General features: G+C 45.8%; 1 protein-coding gene across 5 annotated transcripts in view; it reads left to right on the top strand.

Annotated features, from left to right (window-relative positions):
* The first annotated feature begins 656 nt into the window (after positions 1-656).
* Positions 657-23,365, top strand: part of LOC137423368 (transcription factor MafK) — a 94,400-nt gene continuing 71,691 nt past the window's right edge. The window contains exons 1-2 of one of the 5 annotated variants that reach the window (XM_068110439.2): positions 657-850; positions 3,365-3,454. In XM_068110439.2, coding sequence (XP_067966540.1) covers positions 3,410-3,454 — 45 coding nt within the window. In that variant the 5' untranslated portion in view covers positions 657-850; positions 3,365-3,409. The other 4 variants (XM_068110438.2, XM_068110437.2, XM_068110442.2 and 1 more) reach the window with 4 other exon arrangements.

The raw sequence follows: 23,365 nt of genomic DNA, 5'->3' as shown, positions 1-23,365 counted from the left end.
CCTTTAACACAGACTCCTCCAATGAATCATCCTCTAACGCAGCCTCCGTTAACACATCCTCCTCCAATGAATCATCCTCTAATGCATCCTCCTTTAACACATCCTCCTCCAATGAATCATCCTCTAACGCATCCTCCTTTAACACATCCTCATCCAATGAATCTTCCTCTATCGCAGCCTCCTTTAACACAGCCTCCTTCATTGCAGCCTCCTCCAATGCATCCTCCTTTAAAACGGCCTCTTCAAATGCATCCTCCTTAAACGAACCCTCCTCCAACATGTCGTCCTTTATTCAATGCATCTCCACCCCTTTTGATTTAATTTGAGGAGCCTATGTATGATTTCCCTGCAGAGCGAAGGCCTCCTCCCTCGCACAGTCTATTTTGTCCAATATGGTCCAAATTATGCAATTTTAGGCTTGTAGATTTTTCAATTTCATCATTTGGTGGACATCGGTGCCTTCCAGGGCCATGTCAATATTGACAGTTTGTAATGCTTGTTGTCCACAAGTCGTCCATTCTTCATGACGTGTAATGTCCACTACATCCTGCAGGTGGTGCATCAACCCCGCACCTCTCCTTCCTATGACCCGGAATGGAAAAAGGCACCTACGAGGGGTTCGTCGTCTTTTCCCCTCCCGTTTCCACTCCCTCGGTTTGGGCCCTTCGCGCTTACGTCACCCGATTTCATGAATGAAATCATATGACCAAACATCATATGACGTCTGACATTCGCACGCGCGCGCTTCGCCAAGGCGCACCTTTGATGCGCCCTCCGCGTTTTCCGTAGCGGCCCAGGTAGCGGACACCGCGGGATCGAGGACGAGCCGCCGCCCCGGCGCCGAGCCCGGGTGAGTACGCGAACCGCGCGGGGACTCGGAGCGCGCGGGGCCTCGGACCGCGCTTTTGTTTTCTGCTGAATGCGCACGCCCGCCGTGTCGCGCCGTGCTGAATCATCACGCACGGCGATGGGTGGATGCACGGGGCCCCGGGGGCGCCGCCGAACGGCGAGCAGGGGAGGGGCTGCGGAGTGGAAGAAATTGGAGGGGAGAGGGGCGGCGTGGGGAGGGAGGGGACGTCCACATGTCTAGAGAGAGTCAAAACAGTGTCGTTGCGCTCTTCTTCGTCGGTGGCATTTTGCGTATGCTTCGCTCTTCTTCCCGCGGCTCGGCGACGTCGACCTCCCTCTGCGCTCCTCTCTCCGGACCCTCGGGTCACGCTCGGACCGGACCCTGCCAGGCTCTCCGGGGCGGCGGCGGGCGTTGCCGTCCACGTCTTTCCTCGTCTCCTTTCTTCGCCAAAAAAAACTTGTACCCGGTCGAAGAGACGCGGGATTCGACGTAGCCTCCCGAGCCCTGGGCTCGGGGCGGCCATTCCGCGCCCTGGACTCCGGTACACACGGACCCTCGGTCTGCCTGCGCTCGTCCGTGTGCGGGGACGCGGGTGTCCTGCAGGTACATCCGCCGTGTTCGCCTCGCTGTAACTTGTTTGTGCTTTGTGACCTGCGCGTCTGTGACCGCGAATTGTGCGAGTTACGATAATAAACTCCCTGACTTGGACCCCGCGGTGCGTCACTAATGTCGGCAGCGCATTCTCGGTCACGTCTGCCCCTCTCACGATTATAACCTGTTCCTGTGTTTGCGTTCAAAGAGTTTTAGCAACGTGACACGTGCGCCAGGTGCGCCTACCTGGCACCGTCTGTCTCGACTCGGATGCGGCCGACCGTGAACGTCCCGCGAGTGACCCCTGCGTCGGATCGGTGCGTGGTGCTCTTGGCGGTGCTTTGTGACGGCGCACCCCTGCGTGAGCGCGCCGACACGTGGAGCCAAGGACGGGGTGTTTTGTGCAGTAACTCCCGTGTTGTTCGTGACTATTTATCCCGTTGGGAGCGGGCTCTCGGCGCCATTGAAACCGCTGTTTTTGGTAACTCCGCATGACACCTCGGGCTTGGAAATGGACCCGAGTTTTGTTGCGACGATGTAACTGTTCCCCCACGGTAAAGAGTCCCTACCAGACGAGCAATATGAGAAGTAACAACAACATTAAACATGAAAAACACCCAGTGGAAGCAGTTGTTTTTGCGGTTTTCATGTAACCACACGCTGACGGGGCGATACGGTGGTTAAGCATGGGAACGGGTGGCGGGGACGAGGACAGGGATCCGGGTTCAAAGTTGTCTCGGTCTCCTCTTTCCCAGCCCCCCCCCCCTCCCTTTCATCCCAACGTTGACCCCCTCCACCCGCGTGTGGACTCCGGGTGGCCGGCCGAGCGCGTTCCCTCTGTTTTTGTCGGATGTCCTGACTCCGGGGCGGGGCACCACGGTGGGTGGGCGTGGCACGGCGGTGGGTGGGCGTGGCACGGCGGTGGGTGGGCGTGGCTCAGTATCCATGCCAAGCGTGTCCAAGATACTGCCCTCCTCTTATCCACCGCCTCCTCCTCTGGGTACAGACACCTCCCTCTTTCGAACAATTCCTCCAAACGCTTCCTATTGGTAGTCTGCTGTTTGCGCAGCTTTTTCTCCACATCAGTTGAGAAGCCTCCTAAATGCTGAAGCATCACAAGCCCGGGTTTGTTAGGTTTGTGCGTGGTGACGTGACGTCTGATGTGTGTGGAATACTTTCGAGAGGAGGTGCTGCGTTTAAATGCTGTTAGACAAAAAGAACTCTCCCTCCTCGCTTCCCCCATGCCTCTTCCAAGCATTCGGAATTCCTTCACTAAACAGCACCTCACAGCGCACACTTGCACACCTGGATGTCAACATGAGTTCATCTTCCTCTTTGCTACCTTTGTCTGCACGTGTCTGTCTTTGGTTGCCTTCTCAACATCGTGTCTGTCTCTTTCTCATTGTCTTATAGATATGTTGCTCTTTTTTCAGTGTTTTGCAGAACACACGTAGGGCCTACTTTGCCACTTTGTCTTCAATATTCCTCCCTTCTCCCATAGTCTTCTCCTCTGCGACCTCGCCCCCCCCCCCCCCCCACCTAACCCCCAATTTCCATGTTGTCGCTGCCCCATCTGTTTTCCCTCTTGACACACACACACACACACACACACACACACACACACACACACACACACAAACACACACACACACACATACACACACGCACACACACACAGACAGACACAGACACACACGCACACACACACAGACAGACACAGACACACACACAGACACACACAGACACACACACAGACAGACAGACACACACACACACACACACACACACACACAGAGAGACACACACACACAGACACACACACACACACACACACACACACACACACACACACACACACACACACACACACACAACCATCCTCTGTTTTCTCTCGTCTTCCTCTTTCCCGCTCTATCCCTGTAGCTTCTCTGTTCCCGTGGCTGGACGCCCTGCGCTGCTGCTCGTGGCATGACGACTTACAACAACAACAACAAGGCGAACAAGGCTTTGAAGGTAAAACATGTGTAAGAGAGGATGTGCTGGTGGTGTGAGAGAGGATCTGCTGGTGGTGAAAGAGAGGATGTGCTAAGGTGTGAGAGAGAACGTTAGGTGTGAGATAGGATATGTGAGGACACGAGCGGGTGGCGGCGCATGAGGACGCGTGCGGCAAGCAGCACGTGAGTGCACGAGCGCGCGCGACACTACCGAGCGATGATGATTCGTGAGGGTGCGAGCGAGGGTGTACGAGACCGAGCCAGCAATGCGGGCGAGGATTCGAGAGGGTGTGAGCAGTGTCTGAGGACGCGAGCGAGGTTGTGTGAGTGGAGGACGCGAGCAGGGGTGTGTGAGACTGGAGGGCACGAGCAAGGGTGTGTGAGACTGGATGACGCGAGCAGGGGTGTGTGAGACTGGAGGACACGAGCAGGGGTGTGTGAGACTGAGGACGCGAGCAAGGGTGTGTGAGACTGGAGGACGCGAGCAGGGGTGTGTGAGACTGGATGACGCGAGCAGGGGTGCGTGAGACTGGAGGACACGAGCAGGGGTGTGTGAGACTGGAGGACGCGAGCAGGGGTGTGTGAGACTGGAGGACGCGAGCAGGGGTGTGTGAGACTGGAGGACGCGAGCAGGGGTGTGTGAGACTGAGCGAGCGGGGCACGTGGGAGTGCGAGCGGCGCGAGACAGAGCGAGCGCGCGCGTGCTCTATATTTAGTCGCGTGGCCCGGAGCCCGCCCGGCGCGCCTTTTCGTTGAGCCATCACTTTCGCGGAGACGCGGAGCCCAAGCTTTCCTGCTGCCGTCAGCTGTTCGGCGTGTGCTGAGTTAAGGCGAAAAGACCCATGATGGAAGCCGTTATAAAATCGATTAATTGGACCCCTCTTACGTGCCGCACAGCATTATTTCGCAGCAAAAGCAGTGCATGCACACAGTGGCGGCCGCATCGGGAAGCAGATTCTCAGTGACATGCGAATCCGTTTTGTTGCGACGACGACAAGCGGTGCGAGCGCGGCTCCGCCTTTAAACATGCCCGACGCGTCTTGTCGCCGGCGGAATCGTGCGTTATCGCATCTTGTTTATCGCCCGGTGCAGGTCGCTGCCCAGCCCATTAGCCCGGCCACCTCGCCTTGGGCGGTTGCGATTGGATGCTTCCGCGGGGGACGTTTCATCATAGGAACCGATCGCGTGCCCCCGTTGACCCCCTAGGAAACGCTCGTGAGATATCCGCCTCCGTGCGCTCCCTTCGGGGTCGGGCCGAGGCCAAGACGGCATCCCATGGGAGCAAGAGGCCGTCACCCCTGGGATTACCACAACGGAAATGGTCGTTTATGTGAATTACTGCAGCAATTGTGTCAATTGTTATCACGGTGACATTAAACACAAACTGCTTGGCAACAAACAAGATAATTTGGTATCGCAATCAGAATTCCCCAATTGCACATTATTTATTCAAGCGAATACGTAAGCAAATTTATACAGAAAACGTTTTTACAGCCAAATGACTAAAATTATAAACTGATGAGAAAGTTGGAACATTTCAAAGCTTCACTTTTCTTCGTCCAGAACGTAACGTCGTCCAGTACTTTCACAATCACTAATCCTATGCTTTCAGCAGAAGAGCGTGTGACGTCATTTCATGATCATCCTTGTTGGGATTCTTCCAGGTCATTGTTGTTGTTTTTTCGTCAAGGGTAAACAGTGCCAGTTCATCTCTTGCCAAAATTAAAAGAATAACACATAATTATGGCAGTGATTGGAAAGAACAATCGGTGCCACTACATGACGCTTTCGATGCGGTCTCCTCCACGATAGATCCGCACAGGTCACACCTTCACCGCCAACCTGCGGGGCTCCATCGGGATGCTGGCACGACTTCCAGTATTGGCAGCCAGATCGTGGTGATGCTTCGCTTTGAGCCTTTGATGCATATGTGAGCCAAATTGGTGCTTCACGAAAGCTTTCAGAGCGGAGACGGATTAAAGTTTGTGGTACGCATTGCTATAAATCAAACACAGCCTTTCATTTGAGCGACAATAAGGTCCAGCTGTGGTTGTGGTGGTGGCCCCGTGGTGTTTGTACCCTGGGCAGGGCATGCCAGAAGTTGGGTGGTTGATATTGTGCTGACGGAATTAAAGATTGGAGCTCGTCTCAGGGAAATTCACCCCATTGTTGCATTGCCAATTAAAACCCAGCTTGCTCTTTATGACCTTCAGGAGCAAAGCTGCATCTGGCGGGAATCCAGTCCACACTTTGTGGCTCACACTACATGCTTTTGGGGGTAATGGTAATGCTACCTATGAAAAGCTTCCTGCACCCCCTTTTAAACCGGTGTATTATTATTTCGTATGCAGCCTGTGGCTGCTGGTTGCATCATTGCTGGGAGTGCAGCTTTGCCCCTGATGCCCCCTTTTCCAGTAAGCTGGTGTTATTTAGCAGAATGGCAGGGCCTCAAGATCTAGATCGTAAGATCTTAAGCCAGCCACATTCGTCGTTAAGCCAACATCAGGCTTTTTAAAACTCGTGAATGCGTATTATAGATATATCTACCATAGAGTACACTCGTAAAATTTCACTTCTTCATGAAGATGATCCTGATCCTTGAATATAGATTTTTATGGCATCGCACATAGGGTAAAGCCATCTAGAACAGTGTTTGTCTGTCCGTATGTATGTATTTTTGTCCCCTCAAACTACACCAATCAGAGCTGAGGATTTGGTCACATGACAGGGGTGATGTGATGTCATAACGGCGGTACGACGGCTGACTCCACACACCGCCATTTTGAATCCTATACCGTTCAGGCCGAACATATCGTTGAACCTGTCATGTATCACGATCTGCATGCTCTACCTTGACGTTTTTCATTCAGTGTGAAACAAGCAAACACATGAAACACATGAAGTAAAACATGTGAAAATAAGGATATTTTATAACACTCGGTGACTCGATTGTTATCGGGCTGTGGTTGTTGTTGTTTGTGGGTTCCTTCTGTGTAGTTTTATATATTTTTCTATTGCTTCGCAAAATATCACTGCTGTATAAATAATTTTGTATGCTGCTATGTGTCCTTCGAAAGGGTTTTTACTGTCATAGAATAATAAATGTTTCCATTCAAACTGCTGTGAATAAATCATACATTAGTGCTTCTTCCTCTTCTTCAAATCTCGCAAAGAGGCTTTCAGAACTGGCAAATTCGTGATTAAACAAACTATTTTTTACGGCGCAGATGTTTGGTTCCTGTGTTTACAGCGTTTGTCTCTCCATATGTATGTATGTGTGTAAGTATGTATGTGCCACACATATTTATCCTACATATCGAGTGAGTTTTGTAGCTGACAATTACGCTTCTGAAAGGTAGGAGAGGGGGTGCATGCCCCCCAGATACCGGTATAATATAATTAAAACTTTGATTAAGGGCTCTTCAAACATTGAAGCCTTTATTATGACTGCCTCCAACCACCCTAAGCCTGGTGTTGGCTTAATGGTTAGGGTTGAGGGCTTAGGGTCCGAAGGTCCTAAGTTTGATTCCCGGTCGGCTATTGAACTAACACCAGGTGGGGTTGACTCAGCCTGTCATCCTTCCGAGGTCGACAAAATGAGGACCAGCTCACTGGGTCCTCCCTCAAGGAGGTTGGTGGCAGGATTTGCACTCCGGTTGCCTTGAAATACCTCATTCTGTAACACACACAGTGGTGTGTGTCAGGATGGTGCTGAGGCCACTTTGATGGTGTTGCCTAACTGAGCAACATATAGAATAGACCATGAGTGTCTCAATGCAATCTCTTCACTTCCATGGTGACAGACAGCTTAGAGACTTAGAGTACTTCAAAATAATTTAATCCTTACATTATTTGCTCACTGGTATCCCCACCCAGGTCATACTATCCTCCTCAACTCAAGTATCAAACAAGCCCGGCTCCGCCGCTGTTAGACTTTTGCTCTTGTTTTTTCAAACATCGATATTCGATGGAAGTGTTATCAAATTTTGTTATATACTAGCAGTGATACCCGGCGTTGCTCGAGGGGAGAGGGAGCAGAGAGATTGAAGGAGGGGAATGAGAGCCGGGGGGGGGGGGGCAAGAGACCTGCGGCTCGGGGGAGGGGGAGAGAGGGGAAGGGGGGAGAGCACGAACTGGCCAGGGCAAGTCCAACACGAGCAGACACCAATAATTCATGGCCACCGTGGGAGGCCCCGTCAGACAAATTAAAACATCCGAACAGGGGAACGCAAAATTGCGGAATAAACATTTTTTTAAAGGTTCAACTCCGATAAGGATGAAACAAAGCAAGAAACTCATCCCAGAAAGGAAACACCTCGACAAAACAACACAACTCTCACTATTTCCAAGTTGGGAGGGAAATATGAGGCTGTGGCAACGTGAGGTGGGAGGGGCGGGAACGGTTGACGTCGAGGCCACGCCCACAAATATCATCATTATTAATGGTCATAAAAAGACCAAGTAGCCTATAACAGGAGGTCCAATTTGGTCTGTGTGTCACGTTTGGTGGGAATTGGCTCAGTAGTTTGGGCATGATTGGTGTTTCACACACCAGATAGCTCGACACACAGACAGACAGATACATAGAAAATGACTTTTATCGATATAATAATACGCTTGTTTGTGTGTGTGTCTGTAACAATCCTTCCCACCGATTGGTTGGACAGCTGGCCTGACTCCAACCACAATTGTAACTTTGATGCGTATGGTATATAAGATGCTTCACCAAGAATATAATTAATCTACGATAATTTATTAACACAATTATGCTACTCATACTCACTTATTAAATTACCCTGATAGTCTAACTGAGCTGTCATATTCACAATCGCTATGCACTCCCTATACATATTTCCTTCATTGTAAAACTACCAAATGGACAGTTAAAAGTATTTGGAGTCGATTTTGAGACGGACGGGCCTTATGAAGATCGGCCTCAGCGATCGAGACAGCGGTCTGTTAACTTATACAGCATCCAAACAGCTATGTGGCATTCTCTCAAGCAGACCATGCCAACCCTTGATATTAGAAATTTGTCTGAGGTCATTATTTCCTTTTAACGATTTGTCTACATGCATCAGGAATATGATAATTGGTTTTGGGTCGTTTATTGTCACATACCTTTTCTGCATATCTCGTGGGATTGTGAGTTGGACAGCAACCGTGACAGGCCATGACACGCTCATGGTCACACATATCTTTTCCGCATATCTCCTTAGATATATGTTGGACAGGCGACCGTGACGGGCGATGACATGCTCATGACATATATCTTTTCCCCATATCTTGCAGAATTGTGAGTTGGACATGCGACTGTGACAAGTGGGGAGGTTGTTTGAAGGTTTGGAGCAGGAAGAGGATTGACGCCTTAGGGTTGGGACAGGGAAGGTGATGACTTTAAAAAAAATTTTTGGTGTACAACATCGAGGCTCGTGAAAGAGCTAAAAAAAAACTTGGGGTTGGGAGGTTGAGGACTTGGGGTTTGTGGGTGGGGGTGGGGGATAGGGGGAGTTGTGGACTGGCAGTCACATTTTACATTATGTGGAATTTTCAAGGGTCTCTGCTAGTTTATACGATTTTATGAACATGTTCCTTAATACATGTTTTTGTTTTGTTGAGGAATACTACCGACTTTTTTTTCACTTCGGGTTCCTTGCATGATAATTTTAAGTTATTGTACGTTCCTACCCTAAAGTACACTCGCCTCTCAGCTGTCTAGCCTCTGTTCGAATCATGACCTAGCTATAAACTGTCATCCCGGTGTTTCACAGGCAGGGTGATTCATCATTGTGGTGCAGTCCCTCAGATAGATGTTAAACTGGGCGTCCCATCTACCAGCATTCGTTGGTGGACGTTAAAGATCCTACATTGTCCTTCCCGAAGAGTAGGTGAGCTATTGCCAGCACCCTGAACAAATCCAAATTCCTGTCCTATCCGACAGAAACATTGCATCAGTGGCACAGCCATCCCCTCAGCCAATGATGCTACACCGCATCCTTGTGTTGCATACGAAATGAGAAGAATACCCCAAAGAATGTCTACAGTACACTAAAGTGGGGAAAAAAGTAAAAGGAGTTGGCCGTTTTTATGCAATTTCTTATTAGTCCCCTACCGGTGTACACCGGAGGGGACTATAGGTTTGCACTCAGTCCCTCCGTCTGTCAGTCTGTCCGTCCGTCACGCAAAGAACAGTTTTCCGGACCTTTTTTCTAAACTCTTAAAGCTAATGATTTCCAACTTGGTACATGGTTTCCTCATGATAAGTTACAGATCAAGTTCTAATTTCACGACGTTTCGATCATTTTTGACAAAGTTATGGCACTTTGAACTTTGGTAATTTCCCCAACAGTTTTCCGGACATTTTTTCTAAACTCTTAATGCTAATGATTTCAAACTTGGCACATGGTTTCCTCATGATAAGTTACAGATCAAGTTCGAACTTCACGACGTTTCGATCATTTTTGACAAAGTTATGGCACTTTGAACTTTGGTAATTTCCCCAACAGTTTTCCGGACGACAAACTGCCGGTAGGGGACATGTATTACAGCGCAATACTCAGAATGCTTGTTCTTCTTCATTCTACCACACTATGCTAACAAGGTATCGGTGCTGCAATGACAGTCTCTTGGCAAGGGTTATGCTTGGTAAATTGCCATTGCCTTACCAGAAGCCAGTCGGGGCAGGAATTTGTCATTTGTTTAATGGTGCCTGAGATAGCTCGCCTATTCTTCACCATGGACCATGGGATCTTTAATGTCCACCAACTAATGCTGGCAGGAGACACCCAGTTTAATGTCCATCCAAAGGATGGCACACACATTGATGAATCGCCCTACCTGGTGACAGTTTATAGCATTGCTGAGATTCTAACCCAGGGTAGACGGTTCAGAGGCGAGTGAGCATACCTCTATAAGATAACCTGCCAGCCCTCTTTCCGCAAGAGGCATTTCTTAATTGTTAGTGTGCAGCTTGTCTGGAGTGCAGTTGCGGTACTTTGGAGGACATATCCATCATAGTTTACATTCAGAAATTATCTGAATGTTGCCTCTGGTCATTTGAAAATAATATTTTCAGAAAAATTTAAAAATCTTTGTGTTGCCTTCTTACGTGTTGTATAATTAAATAATTTATATATTTTATAAATATTTACTTCATGTAAATGCCGCTGGCACGCTAAACATATACAGTACTGATACAAATCCAAGATGTATTTACACTTTATAGTTGAGCTGTGCCTGTCTCAGTGTTTCTTAGTGTGTCTCAGTGTATGTGTGTCTATTGTTACGTGCTCCTCCCCAAACCCCGGCCACGGTGTACCTCCGAGCCCCGAAAGGAGTCACGGCAGAAAGATGTGCTATTATGTGTGCCAATGACCAATGGTGAAGCCACACCAATCAATTGTTACCAAAACCAAGTATTGTATTACAACCACACAATAATAACAAGTAACGCACGTACAAGAAAAACTCACTTGCACAGCAAACACCATATAATTTCTATAATGGTACCACCAATTTCCTGAATCAACAACTCACGGTCTTCCCACGTGAGCAGTCAGTAACATCCCCCAAAGTCACTGTCACGATACCAGGCCAAAGCCGATCCCCTTGGCTCTCGCGATCACAAGAAAAGGTCGTACTGAGACCTGAACCCAGAACGGCTAACAGTCGACGCTGCAGAAGAGCCGCTTGGTGAGGTGTCGGGCCGACGTCGGTCCGGTAAAAGTTCAACCAAAAGGCGACTGGGAATTCACACCTTCGGTTCACCAGACAATGACGCTGACATGAACGATCAGCGGCTCCCAAGCGGAGAGCCGCGAAGAACCGCGAGTTCCCAAGCAAAATCCACGACACACACTGGAACCAGGCGAAAGGCTGGTGCGAGGTGAAATGGCTGGTGCGAGGTGAAATGGCGGACGGGCCCGTAATGGAGGCGTACCTGCTCTCCAGCGATGATTCACTTTCGGAAACAAAAGCAAAACCCGTCACGCAGGTTTATTTGCCACAGCAATAACGACACTGTCACAGGAATCCCTTTCCCGGGGAAACCAATATTCACTCGTGACCAATGTCCACCAGCGTCCGCTCGACACCTCGAAGCAGATAGGCCTTCCTTTCCCGATCTCACTCGATCCGCTCGCCCGCCGCTTCTTCTTCTTCCGTTTTCCCTCACCCATCTCGTTTTCCTTCTGAGACATTTTTACCTTCGAAGACAGTTATCTCCATTTCACACTCAAGCTGTAACAATAATAGTACATGAAACTAAAAATGCTTCAAGTGGATGACAACCACAAAGACGGAAGTGACGAATCCATAACACTATGCAGGCCATAACTTTTTTTTAACCATTTTAGCTTTCGTCACCAAATTTTCATCAAACCTTTGTTATGGGAATATTGACTAAATAATTAATAAATGTCACTTTTTTTTAGATGTTGTTTTTGACAAGTTTAGGGAGAGTACAAAATAGATGCGGATGGGCTTTGCATTTTGTGATGCTTTCTAGTTACCTTCCGCACCGAAGATGGATGGAGGTTAGGTTTTCACTCATACAGTCGAGGCAAAAATATTGGCACCCTTGCACTTTTTTTCAAATAATGCACCATTTCCTCCAGAAAATTGTTGAATCAAAAAATATTTTGGTATCCACATATGTATTTTTTTGGTTTGCAGTGGAGCAAAACAAAAGAGCTGAAAAACTTACTAAATCTTAGCTTATTCCACACAGAAATCCTAAAATGGCCCGGACAATATTATTGGCACCTTTTCGAAGTTGTTATAGTCCGGCAGCTAAGCTAAATATAGCATAACAATTGTGCATATTGTGAGGAAAGCACCAAATTTGGCACACTAGTAGACTATCATATTATGAAAAGATCTGGATATTGGGCCATCTCACATTCAGAGATTTGATTTTTGCAAGATTTGCAGAATTTGCAGATTTGCAAGCTGAGATTGCAACGCCAGGGACGGCCGACTCCTTCCTGCAAGCTGCCCACGTCATCCGCACAAGAAGAGCTCATCAAATCACTGCAGCGGCACTGCACATCCTGCAACACCGTGCGTATGAACGCCACTGTATGACATATGCTGATGATGCAGAAGACCTGCCTGAGTTCGAAGACTGGTGTCACCAGAGAGGAGAAGACATTTCCAACTTTCAGTACTGGGCAACTGTGCTGGAACTAGAGATGTTGGTACTGGTCTACGTGCGTTCTCTGCGGCAGGCTTCATTTACGATGTACCTTGATGCCCTGACGGAACTGGTCCCATGGTTCCATGCCTTAGACAACACACACTATGCCAGGTGGGTTCCTGTTCACCTGAGGGACATGGTTGCACTCCCAATGAAGCACCCAGATGTAGCCAGATAATTCAGGGCTGGCAACTTCACTGTACAGAAGACGAAGAAGGTGTTCTCTTAGATCCCAATCGAAACGAAATCTTGCAAAAATCAAATCTCTGAATGTGAGATGGCCCAATATCCAGATCTTTTCATAATATGATAGTCTACTAGTGTGCCAAATTTGGTGCTTTCCTCACAAAATGCACAATTGTTATGCTAAGTTGCCCCACTATTAGGAATAATTAGATTTCAAGCAGGTGATTCTCCCTTACTTTGGAAATGAACTCACCGATGGTGAGTTGCAGGTGCCTACAATATATAAATCACTTATTCAACCAGTTTGAATAGAGAAAAGGAGTCATTCTGCTGTTTTGTGTCACTGTGTATTGCAATGAGCATGGAGAAAAGAAAGAAAACCAGAGAATTGTCTGAGGAGGTCAGACACAAGATAGTAGCCAAGCATGGACAATCTCAAGGCTACAAATCCATCTCCAGAGACCTTGATGTTCCTGTGCCCACTGTACGCAATGTTATCAGAAAGTTTAAGGCCCATCTCACTGTAGCCACCCTCCCTGGACGTGGCCGCAAGAGATAACTTGATCGAAGATTGCAGTGAAGGATTGTTTGAATAGTGGAGAAAGCATCTCGATCAACTGCCAAACAGATTCAAGCTGATCTTCAGACACAAGGTACGAAAGTTAAAACTCGCACCATCCGTCGCCAACTCAATGAAACGGGGTTCTATGGTGGGAGACCCAGAATTCCAAAACACACCTGAACAAGCCAAAATCTTTCTGGGAGAATATCCTGTGGGCGGATGAGACAAAATTAGAGCTTTTTTGTAAAGCACATCATCTCTATGTTTACAGAAAACAAAATGAAGCCTTCAAAGAAAAGAACACCTACTCTGCAGTCAAACATGGAAGAGGTTCAGTGATGATTTGGGGGTGCCTCTTGCCTCTTGTTGCCTCTTGCCTCTCGTCTTTCTTGCCTCTGATGTTTGTCTTTCTTGTCTTTTGCCTCTTGTCTCTTGTTTTGTATCTTGTCTTGCCTCTTGTCTGTCAAGAGGTTGCCTCTTGCACTGGGTCCCTTGAATGTGTGCATGGCATCATGAAATCAGGAGATTACCGAGGCATTTTGGAGCGCAATGTTCAACATAGTGTCAGAAAGCTGGGTCTCCGTCGAAGGTCATTGGTCTTGCAGCAGGACAATGACCCCAAACACACTTCAAAAAGCACGCAGGAATGGTTCAAGACAAAATGCTGGACTGTTCTGAAGTGGCCAGCAATGAGTCCAGATCTAAATCCCATTGAACACCTGTGGGGAGATCTGAAAACAGCAGTTGGAAGAAGGCACCCTTCAAATCTTGGAGAACTGGAGCAGTTTGCACAAGGAGAGTGGGCCAAACTGCCAGTAGAGAGGTGTCAGAAGCTCATTCATGGCTACAGGAAGCGCTTGACTGCAGTTATTTTGTCCAAAGGCTGTGTGTGCTACCAAATATTAAGTCTAGGGTGTCAATTATTTTGTCAATGCCATTTCTTTTTATTTTCTGATTTAAAAGGATATATTAAGTTCTGAATAATAATTTTAAAAAGGTTCTGTAACATTAACAGTGAAATAAAGAATTGTGGAGACTAAATACTTTTGTCAATTTCAACTTAATTTTACAGAATTTTGTGTTATTTGTATAACGTGTGAGGGTGCCAATATTATTGGCCATGATTGTATATGTCTGTCTGTCTGTGAACATGGCATCTCACAAAGTTGTGGATGAATTGAGACAAAAATCTGGTGGACAGGTTAGGTATGCAACAAGGACAAAATGATTTTATTTGGAGAAGATCAAGATACTGATCCGGATACGAGATTTTTTTCAAGTAATTCTTCACCATTGAGTGATAGAGGGCTAAAACCGATACATACATAGTACGACATCTCGAAAAAGTTTTTGTCGGATTTGTACGAAACTTGGTGGACAGGTTGGGTGTGTGACAAGGACAAATCAATTCGAATTTGGTGAAGATCTGAATCTGGATCCATGTACGAGAATTTTCTTTTTTAATTCTAAGTGATTCTTCCCCACTGAGAGATGGGATACAAACTATATATAGCATGATATTTCCAAACGTGGATGAGTTACGGTATGACAAAACTTGGTGGATTCGTTGGTCAGGTGAATAGAACAAGCCGATTTGATTTTGGTTCAGGTGCGAATCCAGATCTGGCCTATCAGTAGGATACAAAACGTAAACTGTTCAGGCTGGCGAAGGTATGCGCTCTACCTCGTGCCATTCTAATTATATACTGTAGTTGTCATTAAACCAACCAAAACTAGAACGACACTCTTTAACATCACGACGTCGACTGATATGCCTCCGCCAACATTATTATATTATTATAATACTTTTACCAAGTTTGCTTTAAATCCATTCAGCTGTTCTCTTGACACCAAAATCTAATCAGTTCATGTTTACATCATTATACATACGATTACCAAGTTTGAATTAGATCACTTCAGCCGTTGTCAAATTATAGACATTGTTACATGTTCCTCTCCTAATTTCTGTTACGTGTTCCTCCCCAAACTCCGGTTACGGTGCCCCTCAGAGTCTCGAGCGGGAACACGGCAGAAATATTTGTTATTTTGATTGTTATAATAAACCATGGTAAAATCACCACCAATGCAATTGTAGAACAAAACAAGAAAGTGTATTAAGAACTCTCACATACACAATAATAATTCATAGGCTTTGACAATGGCTTTCTTTACTGTCTCATAATCTGCACACTGGTCAATCAATAAAGCCGAATAGATATCTTGAGCTTTACCCACCAGAACACTTTATACTAACATAGTCCATGACTCCACAGGCCATTTTAACATCTGAGCCACCTTTTCAAAGTGTAAAAACAACTTGCCTACCTCCTTTTCATTAAAAGGTGGAACCAATCTTCCATGCCGACCAATATCCCAAGAGTTCTGACTTGTTGTCGAACTACTCGGCACGGATAAGATTTCTCTCCGTCCTACCAGTAATTCAAGCTCTTTGAGTTTAATTTCCTTCTGATACTCCATGTCCCGTTCCTTTAAGTCCTTCTGATACTCCATGTCCCATTTATTTTAGTCCCTTTCGGCTCTCCTTTCCTCTGTTCTTGCCTCTGCTCTTTTCTCTTCAAGTTCTCGTTCCTTTTCTGCACTTTTCTTCTCGAGTTCCTTTTCTGCTCTTTTCTCCTCGAGTTCCTTTTCTGCTTTCCTTTCCTCATGTTGCTGCCTCTTCTCTTCCAATTACAACTCTTTTAATCTTTCCTGGCTCTGCAGTTGCATCTCCATTTTCCGGAGCTCCATATTTCCTTTTTGCTCTGGTAACCAATCCAATGCTACCTCTTCCCATTTTCTCTCTCCCACTAAATATTCTACCACCAACGTCTGAATCTCTGCCATCTTCATATTAACTCGGACCTCCAAGTTACAGTACTTGGCCAACATCCTAAGTTCCGATCTTTTTAACGCCTGGAACTGTGCCTCGTTAGGGGACGTCACTAAATATTCCACATCAAACACCATTGTGACTATTAGTTAGCAAGCCTGTTAACCTTCACACAAAAATTGTCAAATTTGGGAATGTTAGGGAATGTCAAATTTGGGTATGTTAGGGAATGTCAAATTTGGGAATTTTAGGGAATGTCAATCCCGGACAACGATGATATGGAATTAAATCCCGGACCAGCCCCCAATTTATGTTACGTGTTCCTCCCTAAACTCCGGTTACGGTGCCCCTCAGAGTCTCGAGCGGGAACACGGCAGAAAGATTTGTTATTTTGAGTGTTCTAATAAACCATGGTAAAACCACACCAATGCAATTGTAGAACAAAACAAGTAATTGGATTAAGAACGCTCACATTACACAATAATAACACTCTTAAAGAAAGTACAATGAAAATATCACTTGCATCAAATGAACAATACATATGATGGTACCATCATTCCCCCAATGCTCTCAAAGCAATAAACTCACGATACAACAAACGTGAGTGGAGTGTAACATTCCCCAAAGTCTGTGCACTAATTCACACGCTGGTTGAAGCCGTGCAGAACAAGCGAACAAGCAGGTATCGGCACAGCAGCGGGCGAAGAGTTACGAGGTGAGAGGTCGATATGGGAATAGAGCCGATATGTAAACCAACGGCAATCAACACGATGATGTCGATATGGGAATCCCAATGACAAAACAAGATGCACCAAGCGGACAGCCTCTTCGAGGACAAAATGGCGAATCACCCTTAATGGAAACACTTGCTTTCCCGCCAACAATAACTCACACTTTGTAATAAAACCTGAGACGCAGGTTCAATTGCAATTGCAATATAGGACGATGTCGTGGGAAATCCCTCCCCCGGGAAGCTTCAACTCATTCGCGATAAAAGTCAGCTCGCAGCCCCGATGTGACTTTACGACTGTATCTCCCTCATGGCCGCCTCCTTCTCTCTCATCCGACTTTTTTCTCTCCTCTTCTGGCCTCTTTGCCGTGTCTTCCTTTTTCCTTCACAAACATTTATTTTTACTTTTTGCTAAAGTCATCTTCATATCACACAAAAATCTTACAACAATATTACCTGAAACCTAAAATCCTAACAGTATATAACAACAACAAAGGTGGAAGTGACAGATCCGTCACAACATATTACAGACTTTGACCTTTGGCATTTGACCTCGTGAACCCAAAATCTAATCAGTTCATCTTTACCTCATTATACATGCCTGTACCAAGTTTGAATTGGAATACTTCAGCCGTTCTCAAGTTATAGACATATTACAGACTTTGACCTTTGAGCTTTGACCTTTGACCTCTTGACCCCAAAGTCTCATCAGTTCATCTTTACATCATTCTATATAAGTGTACCAAATTTGGTCAGAATCTCATCGCTGGTTCACAAGTTATCACGGTAACAGGATTTTTACCTACCATGACCTGTGACGTTTGGCCTTTGACCTCGTGAACCCAAAATCGAATCAGTTCATCTTTACCTCATTATACAAACCTGCACCAAGTTTGACTAAGATCCCTTCAGCCGTTATCAAGTAATCGTGGTAACGAAAACCGATCACGAACGGACGGACAAATGGATGGGCAACCTGAAAACATCGTCGACTTCGTCAACGGAGGTATAAAAATGTGAGATCAATGAGAGGTGCATCAGATGGTAATCTGTTTGCCTCCTTAAATATGCTGCCAGTGTCAAAGGAATAGGATCCTGCTAAAGATTGTTCACCGAGTATCGTGCAAGTCAGGGTGTAGATTGTAGAATGCTGTTCTTGTGTAATTTATGAATGCACCTGCCCTATCTGTAATCACGTGCATCCAAGAGACGTAAGGCTGTAAGTCATTGACTTTACTTGCAGATTGACTAACACAAAGCTCGCTGTTTTCTTTGCTCTCACCTCTTGGGGAATTTGAAATTTTCATGGTACTTTTTGTTTGAGAAGGTTTTTGGGCTCATACACCCTGAGCAAATCAGTCCTGTGTACAGGTAAGCTAACTGGCAGTGTAATTTTGAAATAAAGATGAGGAATCTGTAAATTTGACCTATTTTTTCAATTCGCCGTAAATGTGTTTGGACGAGATCGAATCATTTATCTCTTGAGCACAACATGAGCAGAAGTACCACCCATTAGCACAGTTACTGCAGTTATTGCAGATTTATTTTGAATTCCCCTACGATGTCGAAGCCTTATGTGTGAGCTTGTGCATGGATCACATCCAGGAGAAGACAGTCATTATTAAACACCGATATACTTCGATGTGAACTACTAGGACATTAGAAGTCACTGGAGAAACATGTATGCTTTCAGGGATTTTAACCTAGGTTCCCTGCATCATAAGCCAGGACTGCAGATGAGAACACTAACAGGCCAACCTAATTTGGTCTACTTTGGTCCAGTTTGTTTCACTGAACAAGCTCTAAATGTTTACCATTGTGTGGTCTAATTTATTTGGAGAAGAAAATAAAACACATGGTGGTCTTCTTATTCATTCAATGTAAATTTTTTCTCTTTTGAATTTTTTCAAAACATCATTTATTTACTTCAACGAAACGAAATATTCAATATACAGGTAGTGGACCAAAAAATGGAAGCACCAATGTAAAGTCACTTAATAGGGCGTTGGGCCACCAGGTATGGCCAGTACACACCGTGGCATAGAGTCCACCAGCGTCTGGAATTCTGCAGAAGGGGTTCTTCCACAGCGGCACCATTCTTCCACGAGAAAATCTATAAACTCAAACCTGTTTGATGGAGGTGGAAAACGCTGTCTCAGGCATCGTTCCAGAATATCCCATAAATGCTTGATTGGGTTCAGATCTGGTGACTGAGAAGGCCATAGCATATGGATAACGTCAGTGTCATGCTCATCAAACCATTGGGCGACCACACGTGCTCTGTAGATGGGGGCATTGTCATCCTGGAAGATACCGCTAACAGCAGGGAAGGAATTCTGCAACATGGGGTGAAGATGATCACTCAGTACCATAAATTAGCGATTGGCATTGACCTTGCCTTCTAAAGGAATGACTGCACCCAAACCATACCAGGAAAATGCACTCTACAAAATTAGAGACCCACCAGAACCCTTCACGGTTGGGACCAAGCACTCAGGGTTGTAGATTTCTCTAGGTTGGTGCACATGTGGACTCGTCCATTTGTCAAGAACCTGGTGAACGATGATTCATCTGACCATATCACATTTCCCTACTGCTCAGTAGTTCATTGCCTGTGTTCTTTGCACCACTGGACTCGCAAACGTGCGCTGCCAGGTGTGATGAGCGGTTCGTGCACTGCAACCAGACTATGGTATTCCGCTCTGTGGAGTTCTTGGCGGATCGTTTTTGGTGAAACTGGCTGCTCACATCCCAGGTTGATATTTACAGTCAATTGATCTGCAGTTGCTCGGCTGCTTTGCCTTGCACTTCAAATTAATGCACGAATATCATGTTCCTGGACTATGCACTTCCGCCCACTGTTGCCCTTTGCTGATGATGTCTTTTCCCTCAGAGTTCCATGCCGACATCACCTAAGACACCATTGCTCATGAAACATCAGCAAGTTGAGCTGTCTTGGTCACTGACGCTGCTGCCAAACGTGCCCCAACAATCACCCCTCTTTCAAACTCACTGGGCAACCAAGCATGTGCAGCATTTTTATACATGACACAAAGCATTCTTGGATGTTATTTGCTTAATTTGCTTAATCTGTTTTAAATGAACATGGGCCATACCTGTGTGAAAGCCGTTCCTTTCAACATACAGTACTTGGTGTCACTCACTCATTTACCCAGGTGTTTCCATTATTTTGTCCACTACCTGTATCTTGTCCACTTGCTTGTCCGCTACCACTACCTTGGAACACCTTTACACATACAAGGTGATTTTCATAACAAAATAAGATACAACATTGACTTACATCACCGATATAAGTAAACCATGGTATAAATGAAAAAAAACGTGTTCTTGGGCAAAAAGTTTAACAAAGTGAATGATTTGATCAATAGATCAATGGAAAGCACCAGCAGGAGAATTAAATAGAGAAATACACAATGGATTTCATAAATTATTTATGAACAATATCAAGAGATATCTCAAGTCTCTTAAGTTTGGATGAAAATTTATTCAATGACAAGGATATTCCAATATGATATGCCAGATTATTCCAGTTTATGGGAAGAGATAAACAACGATTATGCTGAAAAGCAAATGTTGTGTTTGGAAAATGAATATCATTGGCAAATCTAGTATCATACTTTGGAATTTCATATTTAAATTCAAAAAGGTCACAAAGTTTAGAAGGAAGTTTATAAGTTTATCCAGAAAAAATACTTTCCTTATGTGGTGTGATGTCACGTAATTTCAAAAGATTTAAGTGATTAAATAATTGACTTACACAAGTTAATGGTGGTTCTCTAGATATGATTTGAATAATTTTTACCTCCAGCACCGAAGGTGGAGGTGGTCGTTTTCACCACTGTCTGTTTGTTTGTCTGTTTGTGAACACAATATCTCAAGTGTGGACGGATTCGGAAGAAACTCGGTGTGCAGGTTGGGTGTGCGACAAGGAAGAATTGATTAGGATTTGGTGAAGATTTCAATCTAGATTGGAATGTTTTAAAACTTTTTACCTCCAGCACCAAAGGTGGAGGTGGTCGTTTTCACCCCTGTCTGTTTGTTTGTCTGTTTGTGAACACGATATCTCAAGTTGTTGACGGATTCGGATGAAACTCGGTGTACAGGTTGGGTGGGTGACAAGGAAGAATTGATTAGGATTTGGTGAATATTTCTATCTGGATTGGAAAGTTTTTAAACTTTTTACCTCCAGCACCGTAGGTGAAGGTGGTCGTTTTCACCCCTCTCTGTTTGTTTGTCTGTTTGTGAACACGATATCTCAAGTTGTTGACGGATTCGCACAAAACTTGGTGTACATGTTAGGTGTGTGACAAGGAAGAATTGATTAGGATTTGGTGAAGATTTCTATCTGGATTGGAAAGTTTTTAAACTTTTTACCTCCAGCACCAAAGGTGGAGGTGGTCGTTTTCACCCCTGTCTGTTTGTTTGTCTGTTTGTGAACACGATACCTCAAGTTGTTGAGGATTCACACAAAACTTGGTGTACAGGTTGGGTGTGTGACAAGGAAGAATTTATTAGGTTTTGGTGAAGATTTGAATCTGGATTGGACAATTTTTAAACTTTTTAAGTGATTCTTCACCATTGAGTGACAGGGCCAAAAACTATTGTTACGGATTCGGCCCTTCCGTGGTGGTGGTTTTCATCCACGTGAAACATTTCTGGTTAGGTATTATTATTCTTATCGGGGTTGGAAGGAAACGGCGATTATTGTTGTTTAAAGGAAATGGTTATTGTGATTAAAAGGTTAAAAGCGCTCATGATAAAAATGAAACAGGAAATCGGATCGTGCACCGGAAGACGTCGAGCGAGGAAGAAGAGGTCGTGAGGCAAAGGTCGGGGAAGGCGCGTGTCGAAGCTCCGTTACGGGCGTGGTCAAGCGAACGTCGCGAGTGAACTTTGAGACCTTGAAAGGAAATTCGTGCGATAGGTGTTATCGCCAGAGTATTGAGGAACATGCGGAGTCAGGTATCGGCATTGAGGTTCCAGAGAATCCTTGCCTAGAGGCTCCGGCTCGAGTGAGAGCCGTCCGCCATTTTGCCCCGCACGCTGCGTTCATCGGAAAAGGTTTTTGTCGCGTCGGCTGGTCTTACCCTCCGGTGGTCTGCCGGGGAGGGCTGTGCACTAAAGCGGCGTTTGAAGATTACACGGCGGTTCGCTGATTGAGCGGCGAACATGTACGTCGGCGCGCATCTTTGGGGATTTTCCATTCTACCGCGAGTTTGCTGGGTGTTGGACCACGTGACTTCTGTGTCGCTTCGACCGCCTACGCCTCGATTGATCTTGATCGGACTTTGTTCCAACGATCGCTGGAGCGAATCAACTTCGCCTTGGAGAGTTATAGAGACATTGAGGGGTTTCTGTTCCAGTCACTGGGAACGCAGTGAGTTATGTGACTTAGTGGTGGTACCATCCTAAGATATATTGATTGTCTGGATTTGCTATCATTATTGGTAACTAGCCGAAACCCGTGGAACATCCACGGAAGGGAGGATGTGGTGTATGGATAGAGTGTACCATTATGGATGGCAGAGGGGATAGATGGTAAATCCATTAGTGCCGTGGGCATCGGGTCACTGGGTGCGGCGTAAAAGGGATAACAAAGTCGAGTCCTTACGCTATTATTATATAGATACTCCCCGTCGATGTGCTTCTGTGGTAATCGCGAATATGAGTTACATACACGGTCACAGTGCCTGACGCCACTGTGACCGTGTTTTGATTAATAAATCTACGAGTCACAAAACACGAACCGAACTCACCTCAAGCAGTAAAAAGGTGCAAATCGCTCCTAGAAACCACCTCATCTCTTCAGACCTCAACGCACCTCGATAAGTGACGGCAGCGCTCATGGGATCTTCTTCTTCCGTTAAGCTCCAATTTTTTCTCTTTAAGTTAAGTCCAATCAGTCCTCTCTGCTCGAAGTGTTCAGGCCATGCCTTCCCGCTCTCATACTTTTATTTCCGTTCGGTGTAGAAAGAGATTGACATATCGTTCGTCTGTTTTCAGCTCGTTATCTTTAAGCTTCCTTACGTCTCGCCACCTGCTACACCTCTCTGAGTTACGAGGATTTATGCAACACACCCCGGGTATCGCAACGTCACTCCATTTAACTTTATTAAAATGACGATAAAGACGTTTCCTTATATATCCTAATTTAAAATGTTCAAGGGAATAAAAAGACCATTTGGTTCACACCACCCATGTTCACACCACTCGACTGTCCAATCAGCCGACGGCTCGCTTCGCCTTCACCCAGCAGACGCCAATATGATGGCATCGTAAGATAGCGTCGTATCGGCAGTTAATCGGATGCTTTTGGGCCCCAACGTCGGCTAATTCAGATTTTTCGAGTATGTCTGTATGTGATAAACAAAGAGCGCGGTTCGTAGATCGTAAATCTATTAGTGC

Source organism: Myxine glutinosa, chromosome 3, assembly GCF_964187855.1.
Source record: "Myxine glutinosa chromosome 3, kmMyxGlut1.1, whole genome shotgun sequence".
Taxonomy (NCBI): domain Eukaryota; kingdom Metazoa; phylum Chordata; class Myxini; order Myxiniformes; family Myxinidae; genus Myxine; species Myxine glutinosa.
The sequence above is the reverse complement of the archived record's forward strand: the minus strand, read 5'-3'. Positions and strand labels throughout refer to the sequence as shown.